The sequence below is a fragment of the Triturus cristatus genome, chromosome 1_2 (genome assembly GCF_964204655.1).
Source record: "Triturus cristatus chromosome 1_2, aTriCri1.1, whole genome shotgun sequence".
Taxonomy (NCBI): Eukaryota; Metazoa; Chordata; class Amphibia; order Caudata; family Salamandridae; genus Triturus; species Triturus cristatus.
The window spans coordinates 917773487-917797177 of record NC_140580.1 but is presented as its reverse complement, the minus strand read 5'-3'; the positions used below and the strand labels follow the sequence as shown (position 1 = coordinate 917797177).

General features: G+C 48.0%; 1 protein-coding gene across 1 annotated transcript in view; it reads right to left on the bottom strand.

Moving 5' to 3' along the window:
- Positions 1-23691, bottom strand: part of CA6 (carbonic anhydrase 6) — a 93151-nt gene that overhangs the window by 54152 nt on the left and 15308 nt on the right. Inside the window, exons 2-3 of the mRNA XM_085609732.1 lie at positions 16534-16716; positions 11132-11280 (exon numbers count right to left, since the gene is read on the bottom strand). Of these exons, the coding sequence (XP_085465858.1) occupies positions 11132-11280; positions 16534-16716 (332 nt within the window). The remainder of the gene's footprint in view (positions 1-11131; positions 11281-16533; positions 16717-23691) is intronic.

Sequence of the window (23691 nt, the reverse complement as noted above, 5' to 3'; positions counted from 1 at the left end):
AGAGGCTCCAGGATGATGAGAGCAGGTTAGTGAATCCTATGGAGGTCCATGGGAGATGTGGGCAGTTTATTGAATCCTAGAGTGAGACATAAGACCAGGTTAATAAACACAATGGAGGCCCTCAGGAGATGAGAACAGGTTAGTGAATCCTAACCAAGCACCCTAAGACCTGAGACCACTTTTGTGACTGTGCACACTGGCTGATGATACTAGATTAGCAAATCCAAGAGTGGCCCCTGGGAAATGAAGCCAGGTTTGTGAACACACATGAGGCCCTTCAGCGATGAGACCACGTTAATGAATACAGTAGAGACACCTTGGAGATGAGACCACTCTACTGAATGCAACAGGGGTCCCTCGGAGATGAGACTAAAGGCCTGATTTTGATGGCAGTCCGACTTTTGTCCGACCGCCATCCTGTCGGAAATGGGACCACCTGACTAGGTGTCGGTGGTCCCGCCACAGGGATTACAATGCGACCAGCTCCAAGGTGGTCGCAATGTGTATGTTTTGTATTGCAGCGTGTGCTGCGGGCTGCAGTACAAAAAATACACATTTTGCACATCCCTGCACTATGTGGCAGGCACCATGCGGTGAGAGCCTGCCACATAGTGGCCCTCCAGGCTGTGAGCAAGGAGGGAAGGGGGCCCGCTAGGGGCACCCAAAGTCCCTTTCCACCAGCCTTTTTATGGCGGGTTAACCAATGTCGACTGTTAATGTGTGTCAGTTCAGCACCATGGATAGCTCTGTCTAGCCCAAGTGAGGAGCTTTCATGGTCATCTATCTCAAGAATGGTGAGGATAGGAGCCCTCTCTGCACTTGTCTTATCCTCTACGTTTTTAATAATGAAAAGTGCGGGTGAGGTAAAGACAAGGTCTGGACGAAGGCAGTTCTATCCTTCCAGGTGTGGAGACTCTCCAGTTTTTTCTGTTCAGGGAAAGGAAAACAGGACGACTGCATACACTGAAATTTGGGGTGGGCATTACTGGCGTTATTCTCTCTAGCGTAATTACTGCACAACTTGTGGCCTTATAGAGAGGGGCATGTGGTACAGTCTAGTGATTATGTCATTGTTCAGTGTTTATATTATGACATATTATTGGTGGTCAGGACATTCTATGAACATACATTGTAAGTGTCCTTTTAATTGGCAAATGCAATATTCTAGATGAGAATGCTCGAGCGTGATGCTCTGGGATGGTTAGCAGCTGAAGCAATCGTCTGGGCTTGTTGTACCTGTATCTTTACTTTGACTTCTTTGCCAATAAACCATTTTATTGGTTCGCTACTACTTTTCTACGCACCTCCATCACTTCAGTGTTTTTCCCTGGAAATTAGTTGGGTGGGTGGCACTGACAATCCTGCCATATCCTCTAATCCTAGACACTCCCAAAGTGTGGTAGTTGGTAGGGGCATGTACACACATTTCCATAACTGCAGTTGAAATGTTGGTAGTGCCGCATAGACCATGGCCACGCCCTCTTTAATTTTGTATTCCTTCCCCAGACGCAGGCATCACCACCACACCTGCGATAAGGAGAGCTATGTGAGAGTGGTGTGGATTGGGGGTGCTGAGAGATCTCGAAGAGTATGAGGTCCACCCTGCTGATCGCGGATCAAATCTTTAGGTCTTAAAAATATAATAGTTTGTAGTCGGGAGGTGGGCTTATGCGTGGGCTGCATATACAGCGGTTTTGTAGGGTGAAATATGGAGAGGCTTGGTTTGCGAGTACTTGGTAGGAAAGGGGGTACCCATGTGGAAGTAGGGCTTGGTGGGCATAGTTAAACCAGCAGGGAATGTTTCTAATGAACTGAGGGAAAACTGGTGCCAATAGAATATTCCATGTTTGACTTACTGCCTGGTGTGACATGGCTGAAGATTTACCCTCAGGCAGGGAAGTCCTGAGTGGATCAAGAGAAGAAACTTCTAAACATTGATTAATTTCAGACGGTGGTTGTAGGTGGAACCCACTGGCACTCATTTCAGGGGACCGGTACTTATTTTTTCTCACCAGTCATTTACAGAGAGCAAGTGAGAGAAAACACATAAATGGGAAAGGAGGGAGAGAAAGACGTAAAACCCATAACAGGGAGAGACAGTAGAAACTTGAAAAATTAGATAAAAGAGCAGGGAGGACATGATAGTGGATTAAACAGGCATGAGGTGGATTCAAGCCTACGCAGCCTTTGTATTCGGCTGCCCGCCATTTAATAGCACTGGCCGTAGACTTCTGAGCAGAGCTAAGGGCACCGGCAATCATTCCTTTACAAACAAAGCCCTGCTCAAAAGGCACAAAGCAACCAGGTTCATAACTAAATGAAACTTTGGACTTGGTATCTATCACGGACAGTACTCTGCTGGGAGAGGCACTGTCTTTGACAGAGGGCATGTCCTATTAAAAGTTGAAGTTTCAGAAACTCCATGACAGTCACAGAGAAGACAGCTGGTGCTATTATCATCAAGAATTTAGGATGCACAAACAGAGGTAAATATGGATATCATGAGTGACGGACAGGGATAGGCCACCTAGCCAGATCTTTGGGTTTGGCCCCTCCGTTGAGGGGCCATTGTATGAAAGGCAGGGGGAATTCCAGGTAATGCAAGTCCAGAAACAGCTGTAAGCATTTTCCTTAGTGTAACTGGTGTGGAAGAGTGCACCCAAGAACTGAAGCATATTCATAGATAAGGAGACAAGTATTATGGGCACAACCAATATAGAGGAAAGGACTCTGTCTCCACAGAGGAAGTTAACAAGCACTTGCAATGCAATAGGTCTCGCAATTGCGAGAGTTTGAGCTTTTGACATTGTTAATGACAATGGTTTTTAGTTATGAGTTGGTTTTTAAAACATAAATAAAAGGCATTATCATTTACAATGCCAATAGCTCAAACTCTCGCAAATGCGAGACCTATTACATTGCAAATGCTTGTTGTAACATCTGGCCGGTCATATACAACAGCCCTTTTGTACACTAGAGATGTGCCAGATTACTCTGACTTGTCCAGTGAAGTCCGTCACCTTTCCACAAAGGTGCATAATAAAATGTCCTTTGTAGACAGGTAGTAGTTAAGCATCGCCCTTAAACCTGGCTTACCTAGTTACAAGTTTGACAAGACAATCGCACTTGTTTGAAGAATGTAACATCAGTCCACTGCATTTCGAAAGATGAGGAAAGCATGAACTGATAGATCACTAGCTTAGTACACAGCTACAAACATCTGTGGGAGGGCTAAAGGGCATACAAATGTTTACGTCTTTTCTAAGCCGACTCAGCCTTTCATTCTTCAAAGGTCGATAAAATCGGTAGGGGTTCTTGGGTGAATGAAACGGTAACCAACTCACGCCGGATAAGGTACTACAACGTGCGATGTGATTCAATGATTGTCTGCAATTAACATTTTCATCCTTCAACTCCAAAAGAACATATTGTCGCTCCCCCCGCCTCGTCTGATGTGAGTCCGACCTCCTGGGCCCTACTACACTACTTACTTACCTGCTGGAGCTGCATCGCTACTCCTGACTGGTGGAGGCCTGATGAGGGGGCACCGCCTGCATCTGCTGCTGGGCTCCTAGTGCGGGCCCTCCACCGCCCTTGTCCCCGCTTTGCCCTCCCTTCCTGGTGCTGTCCTTGGACCTGGTGAACTCTGGATCCCCCCTGCCGGCCTGCACCCCAGCTGTCACTTGTCACTACCCCACCTCTGTGGGCAGCGAAGCTGACGAGGTGGGTGTTCGACCGCATGCATCGAGCGGTGTGAGGCCCTGTAGGCTGGCCCCCTTTGGTACCTCCTAGTCTCTCTTGCGACACCTGTTGGGGTCTGTAGATCCTTCCGCTCCCTGGCCCTAGCTGCTGGATCTGGGCTGGTCCTCCATCGTGCTGCCCCCTGCTGCGACCGCGACCCACTGGCCTGCAACTATTGCGTGACGTGAGACCCAGCTGGGCATTCCCTCTGCCACCCCACTGTCTTGCTTTGCCCTGAGGGAGCCTATCGCGGTCCGGGGCCTCAGGCACGGAGACCTCCCATCTGCTTTCGGACTTCCCTGGAGGTGGCTGAACTGACCCACTTTTTGACTGTGTGTTCTTTGACCTTGGTTGGTGGCCCCCTCTGCAGAGACTGTTTTCAGAAGGGATAGGGTTCAGACACCATTGAATGACGACCATCGGTCACAACAGGGCGGCCAAGACCCCGGCCACTCAGACCAAAATTGATCGCTTTACCACCACGGATGCCGGGGCGGTCGGGGGAACTGTGGACAAAGAAGCCCCACCGGCCGCGGATCTGACTACCATCCTTCAGGCAATACATGCCTCGTAGTCCTCTGTGGAGGGCAAGATTGCAGAGGTTCGGGTGGACAGCACCCTCATCCGGCAAGATCTGAGGAATGCGGTGGCCTGGATCACGGAGACCGAGTCACGCATCTCCACGGTGGAGAACGATATCCGGCAGCTCAGGGAGCAGGTCACCCGGCTTCAGTCTCACACCCGAGAACTGCATCGGAGGGCGGAAGACGCCGAAAATAGGTCCCGCCGCAACAATCTCCGCCTGGTGGGGTTCCCGGAGGGGGGGGAGCAGGGTCACCCGGCAGACTTTATGGAAAAGTGGCTTCGCTCATGGGTCACCGAGGGCTCCCTCTCCCCGTGGTTCGCAATTGAGCGAGCACACCGCGCCCTTGCCCCTAGACCGCCCCCGGGGGCAACCCCCAGGTCCATCATCATGCGAATTCTTAATTTCAGGGACCGAGATTCCATCTTGACCGAGGCCCGTAAGCAGCAATATCTTCGTTATGAAAATCGCACCATCGTGGTTTTCCCTGACTATACTTGGGAGGTCCTGGGTCAGCGCCGTTTGTTTGGGGAGGTTAAGCAAAAGCTGCGCGCCCTTAACATACAGTACAGGCTCCTTTTTCCGGCACGCCTGCGAGTGGTGTTCGCCAACAAGACCCTATTCTTTGATACTCCTGAGGAGGCTTGGACCTGGGCTCGGAGGAACGTCCCCTGCGCGCTGATAACCGGCATCCATCATCTGGCGAAGTGATTGGGGGGTCTGGCTTCCAGGGGGCTCCTGGCTCCCGGCCCCACCGCAACCGCTCATGATGACGCCGTGGCCAGAGGCGGACCCGCTCGGACTCCTCGCTGGGCTCCTCTTGGCAGCCGGCTCCGCTTCCTGGAGAGCCTTCAGGGGTGCAGCGGTCTGGCTCCTCGGGCCGCCTGGATCCTGGAAGCACCTCATCCCGGCCTTCACCGCTGGACCTCACCGACACTGACCTATCGCGCAGCCCGATGCTCATCAGGGATCCTGCATGAGCCTGTCTCTGCCTGCCGAGCTTGGCTCCGCGGCCGGAGACGGCAGCTCATCTCATCGCTGCTTCAAACCCAGACGGACTTGACTGTGCACATCCTGCAAAGAGGAGTGGTCTTCCACGTTTCCCAGTCCCGAGCGTTTCAGTTTGGTTTTCGCTAGTTTCCACTGTTACGGCGACAGATGCTTCTGTTCCTGAAGTATAGGGTGGGGGGTTGGGTTTGGGTGGGGGGACCGTTGTCCCGGGTTTTATTGTTTATTATTTGTTGTTTTTATGCCAGTACTATTGCCTCATTCCGCGACATCCACACAGTGACCGACATTGTTCCTCTATGTCTTGCACCCCACGCGCTTGCACCACTGTGCTCACTGCGCGTGCTGGGTGCTCAACCATCACCCCAGCCTCTCCATGACTGACGACCGATTTGGTTTCACCACACTTCATATTATGTCATGGAATGTAAACGGCCTCCTAGATAAGGTTAAGCGCACTGCAGCCCTGCGGTATGCCCAGCGCCACAATGTAGACATATTGCTGCTTCAGGAGACCCATCTGGTAGGCAACCGTTGCCCCTTCTGGCGCGCTATGGTTACGGTGGGGTGTGGCTCTCTGGGTTTACCCGGGGATCACGCGGGGTGGCGGTCCTGCTGCGCCGCGCCCACCTTTTGTGGAGCATAAAGTAATACATGATCCGGGAGGCTGTTTTGTTATTCTGGAGGGGAACATTGGTACCCAATCCTTGAACTTGATAAATGTGTACTCTCCACCCTCTCTGCTGTCTTCCACGCTTCGGCGCCTTGACCTGCCCCCGGGGATCACTGTAGTTGGGGGGGACTTTAATGCGGTTATGGACCCGGACCTTGATTCTGCCACAGTCCCCTCTGTCTCTAGGGTTTCCCACTCCACACTCCTTTCGAACTGGGCCGTGACTCTGGGTCTGGGAGACGCCTGGCGACTCTGGCACCCGGCTACTCGTATGTTCACTCACACATCCACCGCCCACCACACTCAGGCCAGGTTAGACTATATGTTTCTTCCGGCCCTGGACTGTCGATCGATCCAAGATATCACTATCCTGCCCAGAGGCATATCGGACCACTCCCTAGTTTCTATGCGCCTGGGTAATTTCCCGGCCTCTTCGCGCCTGGTCTGGCGGCTTAACGCCTGGTTTCTCCAGGACAAAGATTTCCGGAAGCACGTAGAGCTCAAACTGAGTCACTACTTCGCCGCTAACCACGACTCTGTTTCATCCCCTGGTACCTTGTGAGAGGCCGCTAAGGCAACTATTCGCGATTTTGCCAAAGGCCAACTCAAAACCCAACGCACGAAACAGGAGGCCCGGCTAGAGACCCATCCGCCTGGAGAGCAAGCGGAAGCCCAGGATCGGAAGCTCGCATATCTTCGGGATGAGCTCAGGCAGGCCTCCATGGAGTCCGCTAAGCTCTTGTGGAGGTCCTCCGTGGCGCGAGTGTATGGGTGGGGAGATAAAAATGGGAAGCTCCTCCACCGCTTAGCCACTTATCCAGTGGCTAACTGTATTATTCCTGAGGTGATGGATTCCCATGGGGAGATCCATCAGGCCCCCGTGGCGGTGGCTGAATGTTTTGCTTCTTACTATGCTTCTTTGTATTCTGCCCAACCTCCAGACCTCGCCCTATCGGAGCTCCTCCGGAATGAAAGATTCCCCCTCCCGAGGTTCACTGATGCTGAAGCAGAGGACCTTGATCTCCTGATTACTCCAGTAGAAATCAATGATGTTATCTCCCGCATGGCGGCGGGCAAGACGCCGGGACCAGACGCCCTCCCACAGGAGTTTTACGCATCTTACCGGGACACGCTGGTCCCCTATCTCCTGGCACTGTACCGCGAGGCAGTAGACCGCGGCTCCTTCCGCCCTGAAACGGATTTGGCCACCATTGTGGTGATTCCTAAGTCTCAGCCCCCCTCTACCCACTGCTCTGATTACCGCCCTATTTCCCTTATCAACTCGGAGCTCAAAATATTTGCTTCAGTCTTGGCACAACGCATACGGCCTTATCTGAGCACATTGGTCCACGTGGACCAATGCGGCTTTATGCCCGCCCGGGGTACCAGGCACTGCCTCAGACGGCTCCACCTTGCTCTGGCGCACCGACAACAGCTGACTCCCTATCTCTCCTTGCTCCTCGTGGATTTCGAGAAAGCATTTGATTCCGTGGATTGGCGGTATCTGGAGGCGGTGTTGTCGGAGATGGGCTTTGGGCCCCTCTTTCGCAACCTGGTCAAGACCCTTTACAGCAAGCCACAGGCCCAGGTGATGGTTAACAGAGCCCTCTCGCGCCCCTTTCCCATTAGGAGGGGCACGAGGCAAGGTTGCCCCCTCTCACCCTCACGGGGTGGCAATGGCCCAGTTTGGCAGAGGACAAGATTGCCCTCTACACCGACAACGTCCTGGTCTTTCTGTCGGACCCAGCCGGCTCAGGGCCTCGATGTCTCCGAGCTCTGCACTTCTTTGAGCATGTTTCTGGTCTCAGACTGAATGGGGCCAAGTCAGTCCTGGTCCCCCTTCATTTGTCAAGAGAGTGTTTCGATTGGCAGTCCGCGATCCATCTCTGACGGCAGACATTCAAGTACTTGGGGATCTGGGTGACGCTCCTTCCTGATCTCGCCTGGTCTCTCAATGTCAGCCCTCTGGTGAAGTGGGTTTGCGCTGATCTCCTCCGATGGCAAACATTGCCACTGAACCTCATGGGCAGGATCGCTCTTTTTAAGATGATGGTTCTGCCCCGTTTCCTCTATATGCTCCAAAACATGCCCCTCGCCTTCTCCCGGTCCTGATTACGCGAGATGGATGGCTTGGCTACTAAATTCCTGTGGGGAGGTCGGAGGCCGAGGTTGGCCCTCAATCAATGCAGGATTCCGCCCTTTGACGGGGGTTAGGAATGATGAACCTACATCTCTCCTATCTGGCGACCAGGCTTCTGACCGTGCACGATTGGTTCAATGGTGGTTGGGCGGACCCGGCCTATCGTCTGTAACTACATGCTCTGGGTTTCTCTGGTATTCAAGGGATGCTCTACGGAACTGCTATCCCCCACAATCTGCCAGAAGTTACTCGTCGGTTTTTTTTGGCTTGCGAGCCGCCCTGCGCCACACCCGCTGGACAGGCAAATTAACCCAATATACCCCCTTGTGGTGCGGAACACAGCTCAAAGACGTCACCTCCCTCTCTGGTTTTAGAGCCTGGGACCTCATTGGAATTTCTCAGCTAGGAGATGTCTGGCGCGGGAGCCACATTTGTGAATTCTCAGATCTACAGACCCGGTTCTCCCTCCACGCCTCTCAGTTTTACCTCTATCTTCAGTTGCGCCATGCACTCCATATGCACATCTCGGAAGGGACTTCCTTGCCCGAATATAGCCCGCCTGAAGCACAGGTCATGACTGGTAATTTGGGGAAGGGGGGATTTCCTGCATCTATCGTTCTCTCACAAATAACACCCCCAATTTCCTTTACTCTATCCAGGATAAATGGGAGGGTTGGATTGGCCCTTTAGATGACGAGGATTGGAGGGATGCACTGATGGCTCCTAAAATAGTTACAGCTTCTGCGCGGCTCCGCTTAGTTCAAGTATACTATTTACACACGGCCTACCTCACGCCACTGCGCCTTCATCGCTCTGGGCTACGGCCTGATGCTTCCTGTCCCCGCTGTCATTGCCCCCAAGCGGATTTTTATCACATGGTATGGCTCTGTCCTGATATCACTCATTACGGGGAGCTAGTGACCGCTGATCTTACTGAGGTCCTGGGCTGGGAGGTCCCGCTGAACCCTATGAATATACTCTTGGGAGTTACTGACGGTCTGGATGGGAACAGGGCAGAGAAGCTTTGTCTCACTACGGCTCTGATGGTAGCTAAACAAGATATTGCAGCCCTTTGGATGGATCTTCTGACCCCTTCCATGAAACGGTGGCGCAGGGGGGTAGATTGGTGTACAGCGCAGGAGCGCCCCATGTATGCTGCCCGCCGCTGCACTAAAAAGTTTTGAAGGGTGTGGGGTAAATGGGTTGGGGTGGTAGAAGACTGAACTTCCGGAGGCTTCCCTATGGACATGGATGTGGACATTGTCGCTTGCTATTCCTAGTAGGACTTGTGTATGTGGAGGGCTTACTCCCCCCCCCGTTTTGTCTGTCACTGTTATGTATTGCGCACTGTGCGATAAACTGGCTGTGTTTTCATTGCCGCATATGTGTTCATTGAAAATTAATAAAATTGCTCATCAAAAATATGAGTAATGGCTATCTATATCCTAATAAATAGAAGAGCCTTGTGCCTTATTCGTCCGAAGGTGCGGTTAAATAGCACATATTCTGCACTGTGTACTCAGACGTTCTGTTAAATACCACCTAGCAGCTGCCGTTTGCTACCACTTTTAAAATAGCGCCATTGCACAGGTCCAAAATGTGTCTTATATACTGATCCAAGTGCCACCTGCCATTGGTTAATAAAAAAATAAAGAACTTGGAGCATACGTGAATCAGGCATGCACATATGTCATCATGCATGCATGTGCCTACTATACGATGCAGTGCCAGTAGTGTCATGACAAGTATACACTAGGCATGTTGCCTCATGACAATTTTTTTTTTTTTTTTTTTTGGGGTGATGGTGCAAGCCAAAGCCAATAGGTCACAAAGGCGAGAAACATTGACTTTGCCAATGCTTGTTGTTACAGATGATGTTCAGGAGAAACCAGACTGAGGGTGAAAAAGGAATTGCAGTTCGCTTTGAGCAAGGGATAAAAAAAAGTGTTGTTTTTTCTGTTTGTTGTGTGTCAAAGTTAAAATTCTGGCCACAACCTACAGAGTTTAGTCTTGCAACAGAACTCATTTTTTTAAACATAGAACCACAAACAATGCATAATGCCGAACAGAGGCGCACACACATCTAAAACAATTAAATTTTTTTACAAGGTCTCACACACAATGATATAGCTGTTGCACCTGGAGTATTGTCCATGCTAAGTATATAACTTGTGGTCAATATATCCAAAACATGGTATACATGGTATACATTGTGTCAAGCATCACTCTGAGCCACGTATCTCACACTGCGCCTTGTTTTTCACAACTCTGTTGTGTATCTGAGACTGCATAAGGTAGCCCCTCTGTGCCAGATGCCTCAGTCTACCCAGGGCTCAGAATGTTCTAAGTATCTCTCACTGCGACACATCTCACATTATACCAACCCTACCATTGCAGATCCCTCCTGTTCCATATAACTCGTTTGTCAAGTACCTCACACCTGCTCCAGATAGATTGCGCGTGGTTTGTCTTACTGGGCAAGGTCTTCAAACAATCATAGCTCCTTGCCCACATCTGTGACTGGGAGTGAGTGTCTGAAAAGTTTCAGCGCTCCGTCCATCATCTCCTTGTGTTTGCTTTGTTCGCCTTAAGTTGGCAGGGTATGTCCGGACGTAGGTACCTTGCTCACTTTGCCACTGGATTCAAGCCAGCCTGGCTGATGAGGGGTGTTACCCCAAAACCGGTCACAGGATGCATGTTTCCGGTCTAGTGAAGACCTGGCTTGGCAGTTTGGGCTGGACTGTTCCCATGAGGCACAGGGTCAAGACTGATTTGCATATGGCTGGGTCTGAACTGGGGTGGCGAAGTGAGTTAAAGAATGATGATGGATTAAACCCAGATATGTGACTGGGGGTGAGTGTCTGAAAAGTTTCAATGCTCCGTCCATCATCTCCTTGTGTTTGCTCAGCTCCTTACAATGCACCAGTTATCACATGTTTCCCCGGCCTCTTCTGTCCCCAGTATTTAACATTGCACTCCATCTTACCTCAGCGAGGTATCTCATCCCATCCACTGTGTGCTCTGAGCCGCTCGTCTCCAGGTCCAGGCCCCCCCAGTGTAGGTGCATCTGCACTGCTGTGTAGTTGTTTGACAGCCCATTGGTGATCTTCATGGAAGGAGGCAAATCAATCTGCACTGAGAGGAAAATCAATGATGAAAAGCCATGAATACCTGCTTGTCAAATGTGACACCCTGAAACTCCAGCCCAAACCCTTCAGCTGCCACGACCAACCACACAAACCCAGCATAAAACCAACCTATGTCCCCAACATATCTGGAATCCACATAATCCAGATTCTATGATAACCACATTACATAACCCCTCGCATAATCCCAATTCCCTTTATCCTGACACCAGGTCACCAATAACTATTCCAGCCTGCAACCCCAGCCTTCAAAACAACCCTTTTCACTCAACCATGCTTTAAAACAAACTGTATCTCGAACCAACTCCAAACGCCAACCCAAATTTGGACCCCATCTTCCTCCCAACCCTTATTTCAACCAGACCCACCAATTTCTCCCTACGGTTGAGCCAACCAGAACCCTCTGATAAGCCTCACAGACTGAGGAAAATCGAGCGGATCCATTAATATCCTCCTGCTGAGGGCAATCAACAATGCAAGCCTGAATGCCACACAAAACTGACACCAGAACCGCCACCCACAACACCAGCACAACCCAAGCATAAGCCGACTAGACCTAAGACCTCCAGTTTCTGACTCTAATACTCAACCACATCTCTCAATGCTCAAATTATCACCTTCACCACTCGACACTGCATCCATGATACGTTTTTAGGCGTGGTATGGAACTGAGAGTGCAATTGCAACTGAGGGTTAGTGTTTTGAGGTTGAAAGTGTGATTCTCTTCAGAGGTTATAGTTATGGTTATAGTTATGGTTAGGAGCTGTGAAGGTGACTGCAGGCTGTATTTAGGGGTTGAGGTTACAACTGCGGCTCAGATTAAAGTAGGGTTTACCGGTTTGAGATGAGAGCTGGAACAGCTGGCGGCTGTGGGAGAGACAAGCCCTATAGCTGTGTTAGCCATGGCAGGCGATGCTTTTGTGGACGTCGGGTGGGCCAGGTGTGCTCCCCTGTGGCGACCAGTCACATTTGCTTAGAACCACAGTCACTCTGTGAGCACGTGCTACTAAATGAAGGACCAGTGCTTACCTTGTTGGGGTTGGTTGTGACATATGAGCATCTCAGCAGGGGCCAGGACAGTAGGCCTCGGTGGGGTTGGTTGCACCTCAAAAGGGGCCATAGCATGTGCACACCTACCCTGTGTCCCGCACTTATCTTCTGCATCAAATGCTCCACTTCTGTGGCTGAAGGAGATGGGACCGGCTTGTAAAACCCACAGCCATATTAGGCTGCTAAGAAAGGCTTCTTTCCCAGGTGGCTGTGAGACAAAGATAGGTTGCATGGAATGCTGCAAGAGGTCCTGAGGGTGCCCTCTGTGTCCAGCATATTGACAAAATGTGCTGTTGTGCTGTTGACAGTGTTTTCAGTGCAATGTGTATGGAAAGGAGGCACACAGGGTGTCCTGTCAAACTCTAGGACAGCACTCAACAATAATTTGCTACAACCTCAAAAACACTGTTACGTTTTGAAATATAAAAAAAGAGATATGTAAAAATCTACAGTGAATAAGCCCAGAAATAGCAGGGAAGCTGTCCTTCACCAGCAGGGGCACGACCCATGCATTTAATGCGATATTAAATTAAGTATTATTAATTTTACATGTTGATAATTATATATCAGAAAGTTTATGTTTTGGTGACCGGATTTGGATTGTGAAGTTTGCTTGCTTTTGGCTTATGCGGCTATAAGTCACAGACTTAATGCACTTTCCTATGTACAGACTTGAACTCTGACGAAATAAGTTAAAAGTGTCGACCAAGCAAAGAAGATTTTGATTTCTGCCATACAGTTACTTTTAAACAAACGTGTCTGGTACACAGATTTCAAATTCAATTAGTAAAATGTAATATGACTATCTTTACAATAGTTGCAGGTTTTATAATTGTGACAGTTTGCATTAAGCAAATACATTATCCTACTACTATATTTAATGATGCACAGTGTTACCCAATTGAGTTAATGGTCAGTCATCCTCACAATCATATTCCCAAATAGTGTGTAAAATGATTTTATTGTGTCAATTTAGAAAAATTGTTACAAAATAGTAAAATTAGTCAAACTCTCCTTAACTGCATCATTGTAAGAGAAGTTTCTTCTCGCATAGTGTGACTTCTGTAGCAGTGGGGTTACGAAAAGTGGAGCATTACGATTTAAATATTCATGGGAACTAATATACTGGTGCAGCCATTCAAGCCTACACTGCTGTTTCTCTAAACATAAGTCTCCTTAACAAGCGATCTCTGACTTTGCGTGTTGGGTTCCTCTCCTGTTATCTTGTCACACACACTCCCTAGCTGTTTTTCCCCAGTGCTTGGTGCTCCCAAACTTGGAAAAAGAGGACAGAGAAATACGTTTGGCAAGTGATTGCAACAATGTCGATACATGGGTCGACCAGTATTATAAATCCTATCTACTGGTTCAAGTTTCCAAACTGCCTTTTACGCCACCGCAGGTGGGACACGGCAGGTAGAAGGCAGAATTAGACTGTGAAACCTTTCCAGTCAGGCTGGCACAATATGTGGTGGCTGGGCTACCACGGTGGATACGATTTGTGGGGATTAGACATCCAGACAATATCTAGTCATGCATATGTCTTTTAAGGACACTAAGGGCCCAATTTAGAGGAGAGAAGTATAGAAGTAAACCCCCTAAAAGTATAAGGCACTCATAGCCTGCATATATACATCTTCTGATGGCTCCATGCGCATAGCGTCTCCGCATGTGGAATGTGCTGGAACGTGATGGTAAAAAAGTTGTCCACCTCAAATGTGAAAAGTAACTAGGCAGGGGCTTAGACAGAAGATGCGTAGTTCGGTGGGGTTGTTTTTGTGGTTTTTTTCAAGTTTTTTAAATTAGTTTTGTTCTTCCAGTTCTGTAGATCATGTTCATATACAATTACACATCTCGTATACAACAGCTGATTCAATGAACATTCCAATAATAAACTCAGGAATTTAGACATATACTCTCCTCCGTGGAAGTTTTCCAATCAGACATGGTTTGATTCGTTTTTCGTTTTATGGCAACCCAACTGTAACTAAGCCTACCCCCAAGCCCTCCCCCCATCCCCACAATCCCCCCCCCCAACATCCCCCACCTCCCTATGCCGGATCTGTGTAACTTGAGGTCCATGTATCTTAAAAACCATTCTGGGTCCCCTCATGTCTCCCCCCCTGACTGTGGGTCGCTACCCCAGTGGAAGTCGTCTCATCTGGTGATATCTGTGTGGAATGTGGGGCCTGTCCCGCTATGTCCAGGACCATCATTCCCCACGCCAGCAGTACCTCAGGTAGATTGTCATCTCTTCTATCGGTGGGGTTGGTTGTGGCAACATGCACCTCATCGGGGGCTCGTAAAGAGAGGGTGTGCACCACGATGTGGTTGGCTGTGTGATTGGAGGTGCCTAGACAAAGCAAGCGGCCACCACGGTGGAGTTAGCTGCACCTCTGCAGGGCCCTGGACACAAGTCAAGACTGGAAACTAAAATCTTCCCTAGCAAAAATGGTGAAACCAGCACCACACTGCAGGAGCCCGCACTAGAATGGGGTCAATAGAGCTGAGTTGGAGGATGGCAGCGCATCCTACTCTGAAGTCAGAACCTGTTCTGCGGCTGTTGCCCACAGAGGAAATGTCAAAGGGTTGAATGCGTGGCCCGACTGCCCGTATCAGGCATCAGGCATTTCCGAAGGAGGCTGGAAAGGCGGGGGCAGTTTTGTTACTAGGGGAACGGTTTTGCAGCAGTGTTGCAATATCGCCCCAGTAACAAAATCAGCAGGCCAGCAGTATCCACTTAGCATTCCCTTTCGTTTACAGCCTACCTGTGTTTTGATATATCTTATGGTTTTAAAAGGGCAGTGTTCCTTGTGTATGCAGCAGTTTTCAGCAACAATAAAAGTATCAGATATCTCTGGTGATTATTATTCCTGCTTGAGAGGTTTCGGAGTTTGGTCCAGTGGCAGTTTTGATTCATCTATGGTAGCGCAGAGGGTTAACGTGCCTGCTGCAAACAACGCATATCAAAGAACAGTATTTTATGTGCATAGCTCAGGAGGTTACTGCTTTTGTAACAGAGATACTTCTGTTATTGTGCAGTTCACAAGCTGCAATCGTAATCCAGCTCAGTAAACTATCAACTGTCATCAAAGAGCTGCATGCAAACTGTATGGTACAGGTTAGAAAGTTATGTTTTTTTCCCACTTTTTCACTATCCTAATGTTGCATTAAAAGGGTTTATATGGGTAGACATAAACTCTAATTAGTAAAGCCAACCTTAATCTCTGTGTTATATTTTGAATTCTGAGTTTGTGCTTTTCCAGATGAAGCACTCTTAAAAAAGCCTACGTAATCAACTTTGTCTCATGTAACATTTTCTCTATGTGTGTTTGATGTTAAGTGCTCCGACACGCTACACTAGTATGAGAGGCACTATAAAGCAAATCAAATACATGTGAGAGAGGGGCTATGGAGAAATGAGGGGCACTTTTGAAGGGTGGTAGTAAGGAAAACATTGATGGGCCCCAACAAAGACTGTCATATCCTGATGCACTCAAAGGTCATTATTTGCTATGTTTCAAAAGCTAATACAATTGAATGAATAATGAAAAATGTGCTGTAGAATGCACCATTTTTGCCATTTGTCTCCATATTTTCTTGGAGGGAGAACCGGCAAACCCCCTTATAGCGGGCAGTCTCGCTCGCTCCCCTTCATTGCTACACAACATACTGAGCAGTAGCGGCCCAAGCAGGAAAGCACAGTGGGGCGGGTGGGGGGGTGAAAGTGGCAGTAGCAGCCCAAGCAGGTAAGAACTGTGGGGCAGGGCCGTGAAAGTGACAAATGACAGGAAAGGGAATGTAAAATAAATCATTAAATAAAACCACTTACCTCGTGCTTGCCGCATCGCCAACTCGGCAATGCGGTGAGCGCAACGTAAGTTGTTTTATTTTTATTTTTTACATTCCCTATACCATTGTTTGCCACTTTTACCCCCTTCCGCCCCGGAAGCCATGCTTAGCTGCACGGGCCGCCCCTGATATTGAGTTTGGTCTGACAAAACTTGCCAGGGCGGCTTTGTGTTCTCAGTCCGGCCCTGGCTGAATGGCAGATTCAGCCATGCCTGGACACAACTTGTGACACTTTGGTGGTTTTGCCTCTTGCATGTGGGCACTTGAGCAGCATTGTTGGGAGCAGTGTTAGTTGGTAGTTGGTAGCCCACCCCAAACCCAGCAGGTCCGCCAGCTGTACCTGAGTGGCCATTGTTGGTCATCGGGAATTGGCCCTCCAGCAGCTCGTCATAGCCGCTCAGCTCCAGCTGCGGCAGATCCGGGTTGTGATGCACTTTGCGCCGCTGGATGTCGATGGGAGATTGGTGCTTGGCCGCGCACGTTGGGAAGGTCGTGCCCCAACTGGCTTCCGGTACTTCACCTTCTGCGTGGGGGAGAAAGACAGCTGGTGAGCATCCTGGCACCTGGACAAGACCAGGGTAAAGCTTGAGACTAAGTAAAATATGTACTGCTAACGGGGTCGAGGCGGCTGACGGGGAGGTGGGGCAGAAGACAGTGAGACTATAACAACCACTAGGTCTCTTTACATTTCCTAGTTCCAGCCTTCTCTAATTAAAGCCTCAACGCTGTCACTGACATTACACTTGTGTTCCTAGCACAGTTTTTCCTCAGCTTTCCCAGACACATGCAAAGTGAATATTTCCTGTTGGATTCCAAGTCAGACTCCAACAATCTCTAACTAGCCCTTACTAAGCCTGGGTGAAATTTCCGTTACACTAGTACAACCTGGCAAAAGCACATTGAGCATCTCAAGAAAACTCTCAAAATCACACCCCAGGCCTAACAATTCTGAGCTTGTGGCAAATTTTAGGGCAGGAGCACGAGAATAACGCAAACAACCAGTACATGAGCGGCAGTTGTTCATGGCCGCTGTGCTTTTAGCGCTGTATTTTTATGTGAAATGTTCCCCCGCGACCAAAATGGATTTGAGGACGTATTTTATGCTCAAATATACAAGTTTTCTGTTCTTGTTTTCTTTTCAAATTTTTACAAAAACAAATTACACTCACCCTTACTTTATACATGTTTTGTATTCTATGTAGTTCATTCATAACGCGCTATACTCAACTCAGAAGTTTACTTGGTATTATTGCTTCTCTGTGCCTCCAGCGGTGGTGCAGAAGAGTTGTTTTAACATGCTATGCCCCTCAGCAGGGGGCCACAAAGCAGCTTTGGGGTGGAGCCAGCACATGAAGGGTCTTCCATGGTTCAAGATTACCTTAGGTAGCCTTGTAGGCCCAGTATTCATGCTGGTGGTATATATGGTCATTTTTGCTGACCAGGATTTATTATTTATCATCAGACTTTGACCCAGAGCAAGAGAAAAAGAAAGACAGAAAAGGGAGAAATAAAAAGAGAAAGATAGGAAAACAGTGACAAAGGGAGAAAGCAAGTTGAAAAAGAACCTGCATGAATAGAATAAGGAGACTGGAAGTGTAGGGTGGTGGAAGAAGGGGGAATGAGCAGAAATCAAGACTAGGAGCTTTGGTGTTTGGCATCGCTGGCATTTGGGAGCACCAATATCAGGCTCCCATGGCAAACTTTGGGCACAGCACTTTTTGGAAAAAATGAATCACTCAATCTTGTGACCAACTGCAAACTGGATCTGTAAACCTGAATGAGTCCAAGAATGCATTATACACTGAGGTCTAGGCGAACTTTATAGACTGGATACATATGGTTATAAGCAGTCACTGGAATTTTGTGGCAATGTCACACCAAAATATTCAGCTGGGTTGATAAAGTTAGGTGTCAAGAAAAGGAAACCTATGTGTAAAGAAAGACCAAATTATGTGGCACAGTGTACAAGTATAGGAAAATAAAGCCTAATACATTATGCAAACAAAGGCAAATTGTCTCCCATGTTGATTTGGAATACTTTTTAGGTATTTTAACACTTCCCACATATTGATACTATGCCAATACCAACAAATACCTATGTTACTTATAACAGAACTTATTCAAAATGATATTGACCAAAAATGAAGGATTTTATCTTGCAAGGAGTCAAGGGAACACCTTATTATTAACAGAATCGTTTCTACTTCCCAGCTTGAAACAAACTGTGTAAAGAATTGTAGACAGCTTAAAATAAGCCTAGCTGTACCTAGTTCTTATAAAAGATGAAACTAGTTTATTAAACACCTTTCAGTTTGTTCCAAAACTGTTTTCAGTTTTGGTTTACCTTTTGTTTACACCAGCCGGCCCCTGGTAATACCTCTTCGATGATGAAGAAAACAGTATACTGCATTTTATATTTATTATGTAGTCATTCAGAGTGGGGATTTAATAATCAATGCACTAGACCTTAAGAGTAGATGCAACATGTTTGTGATTCTTTGCAAGTCCGAGGATTATCATTGCTACTTTAAGAACAGTGTCTTTGATGTAATCATTAATATTTTTGAATAGTGAAACAAAACAATTTTATGAGAAAGAAGGAAGGATTCTCCACGCTGTGAGTTGTGTTTTTATAATTTATGTTTGTTACTTCTGGAGACAAAATCCATTCCCCAATCAGTGGACCAGTTTACTTCTAAGTTTGAGGCATAGCTCTGCACCAAGCGTGTAGCACTTTATTAACATTTGATCCACATGACCTAAAAACAATATCTTTTTGGCAAAATCTGCAAGCATGAAACTGATGGTGCATTTTGTGCCAAGTGTTGCAAATATATATTTGTTGGGACAGAAAAGCCCCTTGGTTGGCGATTGACGGGTACCCTTCCCTTGAGTGCCCCCAACTGCAATGATGTCTGGATCCATGGTGTTGATTTTTGTTGTCATGAGGGAACATAGATCATGCGTTTGAGCTATGATATAGGCCTGTGTGATGGACTGCTGTCTTGTTGGACCGGGAGGGGCACCCAAAGCGCTACCCTCATAGTGGTGAAAGGCTACAGCCTTAGCCAGGAGTTAAGCAGCACAGTGGTGGCAGCATAACGTGTAGTGATCAGTAGAGGTGAAAAGGCCTTTTTACCTGTATCACTGGAGTGAGACCTACTGGCTCACACATGTAAAGTTCCACTGCTGTGTGCTTAACTCACCATTATCCTATATCAGGTTAGAATTAAAAGCTGTGCAGTGAATGTATGTTATATGCATGTGCTGGGTGTATGTGTGCCTGTAAATGGTACAATACTTGGAAGACTCTGGGTTCCATTTTGGAAGACCCAGGGTTGACTGGAGGAGCATGAGGATGTAGAGGAATCCCCCCCAAACAGATTTGTGGATTGCTGCATTCCTGTGAGCTAGGTGGGACACACTGACTGGAGGAAGGGAGAGCCAGGCTCTTCAGTATACTTCAATGTGCGCTCTTTGATTCCTAGAGTTCACTGGAAGGGGCCTGAACACTTCAGGAAGGAGAATCATAAAGAGTAGGACTGCAGCAACCTTTTGATACTCTTATCACTGTGGCTGACATGCAGATGTGAACCTGTAGGCACTCTTATGGCCTGCGCGGTGGGGCCTCCTGCTGTGACAGAATGCTTTCTGGAGGATGGGCAGTGCAAAGGAGAGGGCACTCCAAAAGGAAGAAGACCCTCGACATAACCTTAAAGGACTCAGGCCCGAAATCACGTGTCAGGAAATGGACTATAAAAAGGGGAGCTCACAGCCCTCATAATTGTCATCTGACAAGCAGCCCATCAGGCCATGCAGTGAGAAGAAGCTCTGCAAGACATCTCTCCTGGGACCAGGACTGGAGGATAAGCCTTCCCATCTGCTAGGTATCCAAGACCAGGTGCCCCTAGAGCACCAGTGCCTGCCTGCTTGCCAAGACCAGAGTGCCATATGAGGAAGAGGAAAGTGCTGGAGTGAGCAAGATACGTGGGGGATCCTAGAGTTTGGATCTCTGAAGGCAGGTCTGAGGAGATGGTTCTGCACTGATCGGGCCATAGCTCAGGTGCAGAGTGAATTTAATGATCCAATATGCCAGATAAAGCCACCTTGAAGATTGCTGCTTTGCCAAATAGGCCTTTACCCATGTGCGGCGTGAAGTCGGTGACCATGAAATGTCAGGTCAGGCCACCGTGAAGATTGCTGCCATGTGGGGAGACTCCACGGAAACTTTCCGCAATTGGAGAAGCATCAAGGACATCCCAGGACTGCATCTGAAAAAATCAAGGACACCTGGCCACTGCCTCTGCAGGGCCACATATGTAATACTCCCTAGAGACAGCCACTGCAGTCTACACATTAAATAGGGGAATTCTCAGAGTCTCCGGTCATGCAAGTCCTGCTGGTGTGAGTACAACTGATTGATAGACAAGCAGGTCCCAAGGGAACTTGCGTGCTACATAGCGCATCCGTGCTGGAACACTTTTGAATTTAAATGATTTTGGAGTGCGACTCCTGAGACTCGGACTACTAGTTGGGCTTAACCTGAATGTCTCCTATAGTGAATGTGGACTAACCACAGCAGTTATCAAGGGGTGGAGTGAATCACCACAACAGTTATCGTGAGGTGCAGTGGGATTCAGGAATCCACCTATTGAAACAGTACAGCCCGAACTCATGGTACTGTGTGTATCATTTGTGAATGCCGTATTCAACTTTAAATACTCCTTTCTAGGTCGCAGCCTACCAGACATCACAGCTGTCTGGTTTGCTAACATCTTATGGACATTCAAGCTTTCCTGGGAATGCATTCCACCCATTGCTTACCATTGGCTTGGTGGTTTGTAACCAACATTTGCTTGCTTTCTATTTGCTGGCTCTTTCTGTTTTAGGCTGTCCAGCTTGAGTCCATCCCTTCCTTTGTGCAAACCCTATTTACTGTATTCTTCCACAAGTACTGGATTTCTATAAACAGGCCTTTGAATCTTGATCTTATACTGTTGCATTTGCTGTGCATTCAATGACAGAGGTCAAATATCAGTCTCTGTCTTCCAGGATGCTTGGTGTTTACTTTTCTTTCTCTGAGTTCAAAGTGAGAGGATTTATGAGACAATCATGCTAGCTACTGGGGGTGTGCTTGAGGAACATTTTAATGTTTGTAAATTAACTGTGCAGCTATTTCAGGTTATATCAGAATTAGAAAAGCACAATGAAACACATTTTTTGGTAATTCTGATATGTGATGGAAACACATATTTTAATACGATCCAAACAAATCAATACACTAGGTGATGACATTTATATACTGTTAGACCTAGCATCCTTGGTGTTTTTTTCCCCTTCCTTTTTGCCTCTGCCCCCTTATTTTGGCTGTGTGCTGGATTTCGTTTATTGCTGGTCTAGATGCTTTGGGCACTTTGCCACTGCTGATCAGTGCCAAAGTGCAAGTACACTCTCTGTAAATTGTGAATATGGTTTGATGTTTCCATGATTGGCTTGTTTGACTTACCTATAAGTCCCTAGTACAGTGCACTGTCTGTGTGTGCCCAGGGCCTGTAAGTCAAATTCTGCTAGTGGGCCTGCAGCACTGATTGTGCCACTCATGCAAGCAGCCTTTCCAAGGGGTCTCAGATCTGCGAATGCAGTGTCTGCACGCAGTCTCTACTGCCATGTTGACCTGGCAAGTAAACCCAATTTCCAGGCCCTAACCTTCGCTTTTATTACATGTGAGTCACCCCTAGGGTAGGCCCAAGGTACCCCTATGGGCAAGGTGTAGTGTATGTGAAAGATAGGACATGTACTGATGTGTGTGACATGTCCTGATAGTGAAATACAATGTATTTCGTTTTTCACTACTGAAAGGCTATCTGTCCCATAGGATAGAATGGGAGTTTATTTATAACATCTTATAAGTATAACTTTTCATTGGGACAAGATTAACAGATGCCTGAACTCAGAATATAAAAATGGATCCTTTAGTAGAGATGATTTTTATATTGTGTGTTTGAAAACACCACTGTTTAGAAAGTGGATCTTTCCTTGCTTAGCCATCTGGTGTGACTTTGTGGATTCACTGTCTGGCTTTGGAGTGATAGGGGCTGGGGATGTGCATTAACTGTATACAGCCACTGGGCAGCCACTGGAGGGGGGTTGAAGTGTGTCTTTCCTTTCCTCGATGAGTCAGGGCTGGGCTGAATAGACCTGGGCCCCATTTAGAGTAGTGGGAGGAGATTTACTTGCACATGAATGGGCCTGGTCTGCCTTACAAAATGCTTTTTCCACCTCCTGCCGGGAAGCTGGACCAGGGCAGACAGAACTGGGTTTGACTGAGCACAGAGCCTCTCTGCCACAAGAGAACAAAGCAGAATTGAGTATAAATATTGGGGCCCAGAACTTTAGAATACTTCTGGACTCAAGAGGAACCTATACCAAGGAGAAGAGCTAGGAAAGCTAAAGGAGAAGTACTGCCCCTTTGCTGTGTGCTGTCTGGGGTTGGCCTGCAGTGGCTGTTTCTGCCAAGGAGTGGACAAAGACTTGGCTGTGTATCCTGTTTGAAGAAGATCTCCAATGGCTTGAAGTAGAGCTTGCCTCCTGTTCTGAAGTCTCAGGGACACAAAGACTTCACCACCAGCTCCCCTGAACATCCTTGCTGGGAGTTCTGACCTGCCAAGAGGTGCCTGTTCCTGTGTTGGGCCTCTGGAGGTTGTTCCTGTTTTTGGGAGATGAGAAAAGAGAAGCAACTAAGGAAGCGTGACGCATCTGCACTAATTTCCGATGCAACACTGCCATGCAGGATGAATTCCAACGCATCGCCACCGTGCCGCCTATGAAACCGGTGCAGCGCCTGCCCGCAGCTGGAGAAATTCCTGTACACAGAGTCTTGTACAATGAAGTCCAAGATTACCGCACTGACTCCGAAGCGGTTACTGTTGTGCAACTGCAAGAACCAACGCATCGGGGGACAGTGGCTGGAGAGATGAGTGCAGCGCCGTTGCCAACGTCACATCGAGAACCGACACAGCCAAGAATCCCCGCGCATCGCACTGGGGCGCCAAGTCTACAACAACACTGGGGCCGCTGTAAGAAACCGACACATCACCTCCCGCACAGTAAGAAACTGAGGCATCACCTCCCGCACAGTAAGGAACTGACACATCACCTCCCCTGCATGGCAGTAAGGAACCTACACATTACGTCCCCTGGAGCAAGGAACCGATGCATTACCCTTCCTGTGCATAAGGAACTGATGCATCACCTTCCCTGTGGCTGTTTTTGTTTATGATCTTGACACATCCAAGGTACTTTGTGCTGAAAGTGTTGCATCTATAGTTTGCTATGGACAGAACTGTTTCTAACCTTTTAAAAGTCATATCTTGATAACTGTTTGATGGATTTGTTTTGTTGTTTTGGTCTTATGGTTTAGATAAAGATTACTTATTTTTTCAAAACTGGTGTGGTGTCCATTTGTAGTGCTTTCACTGTATTACTGTGTGTGTGCACA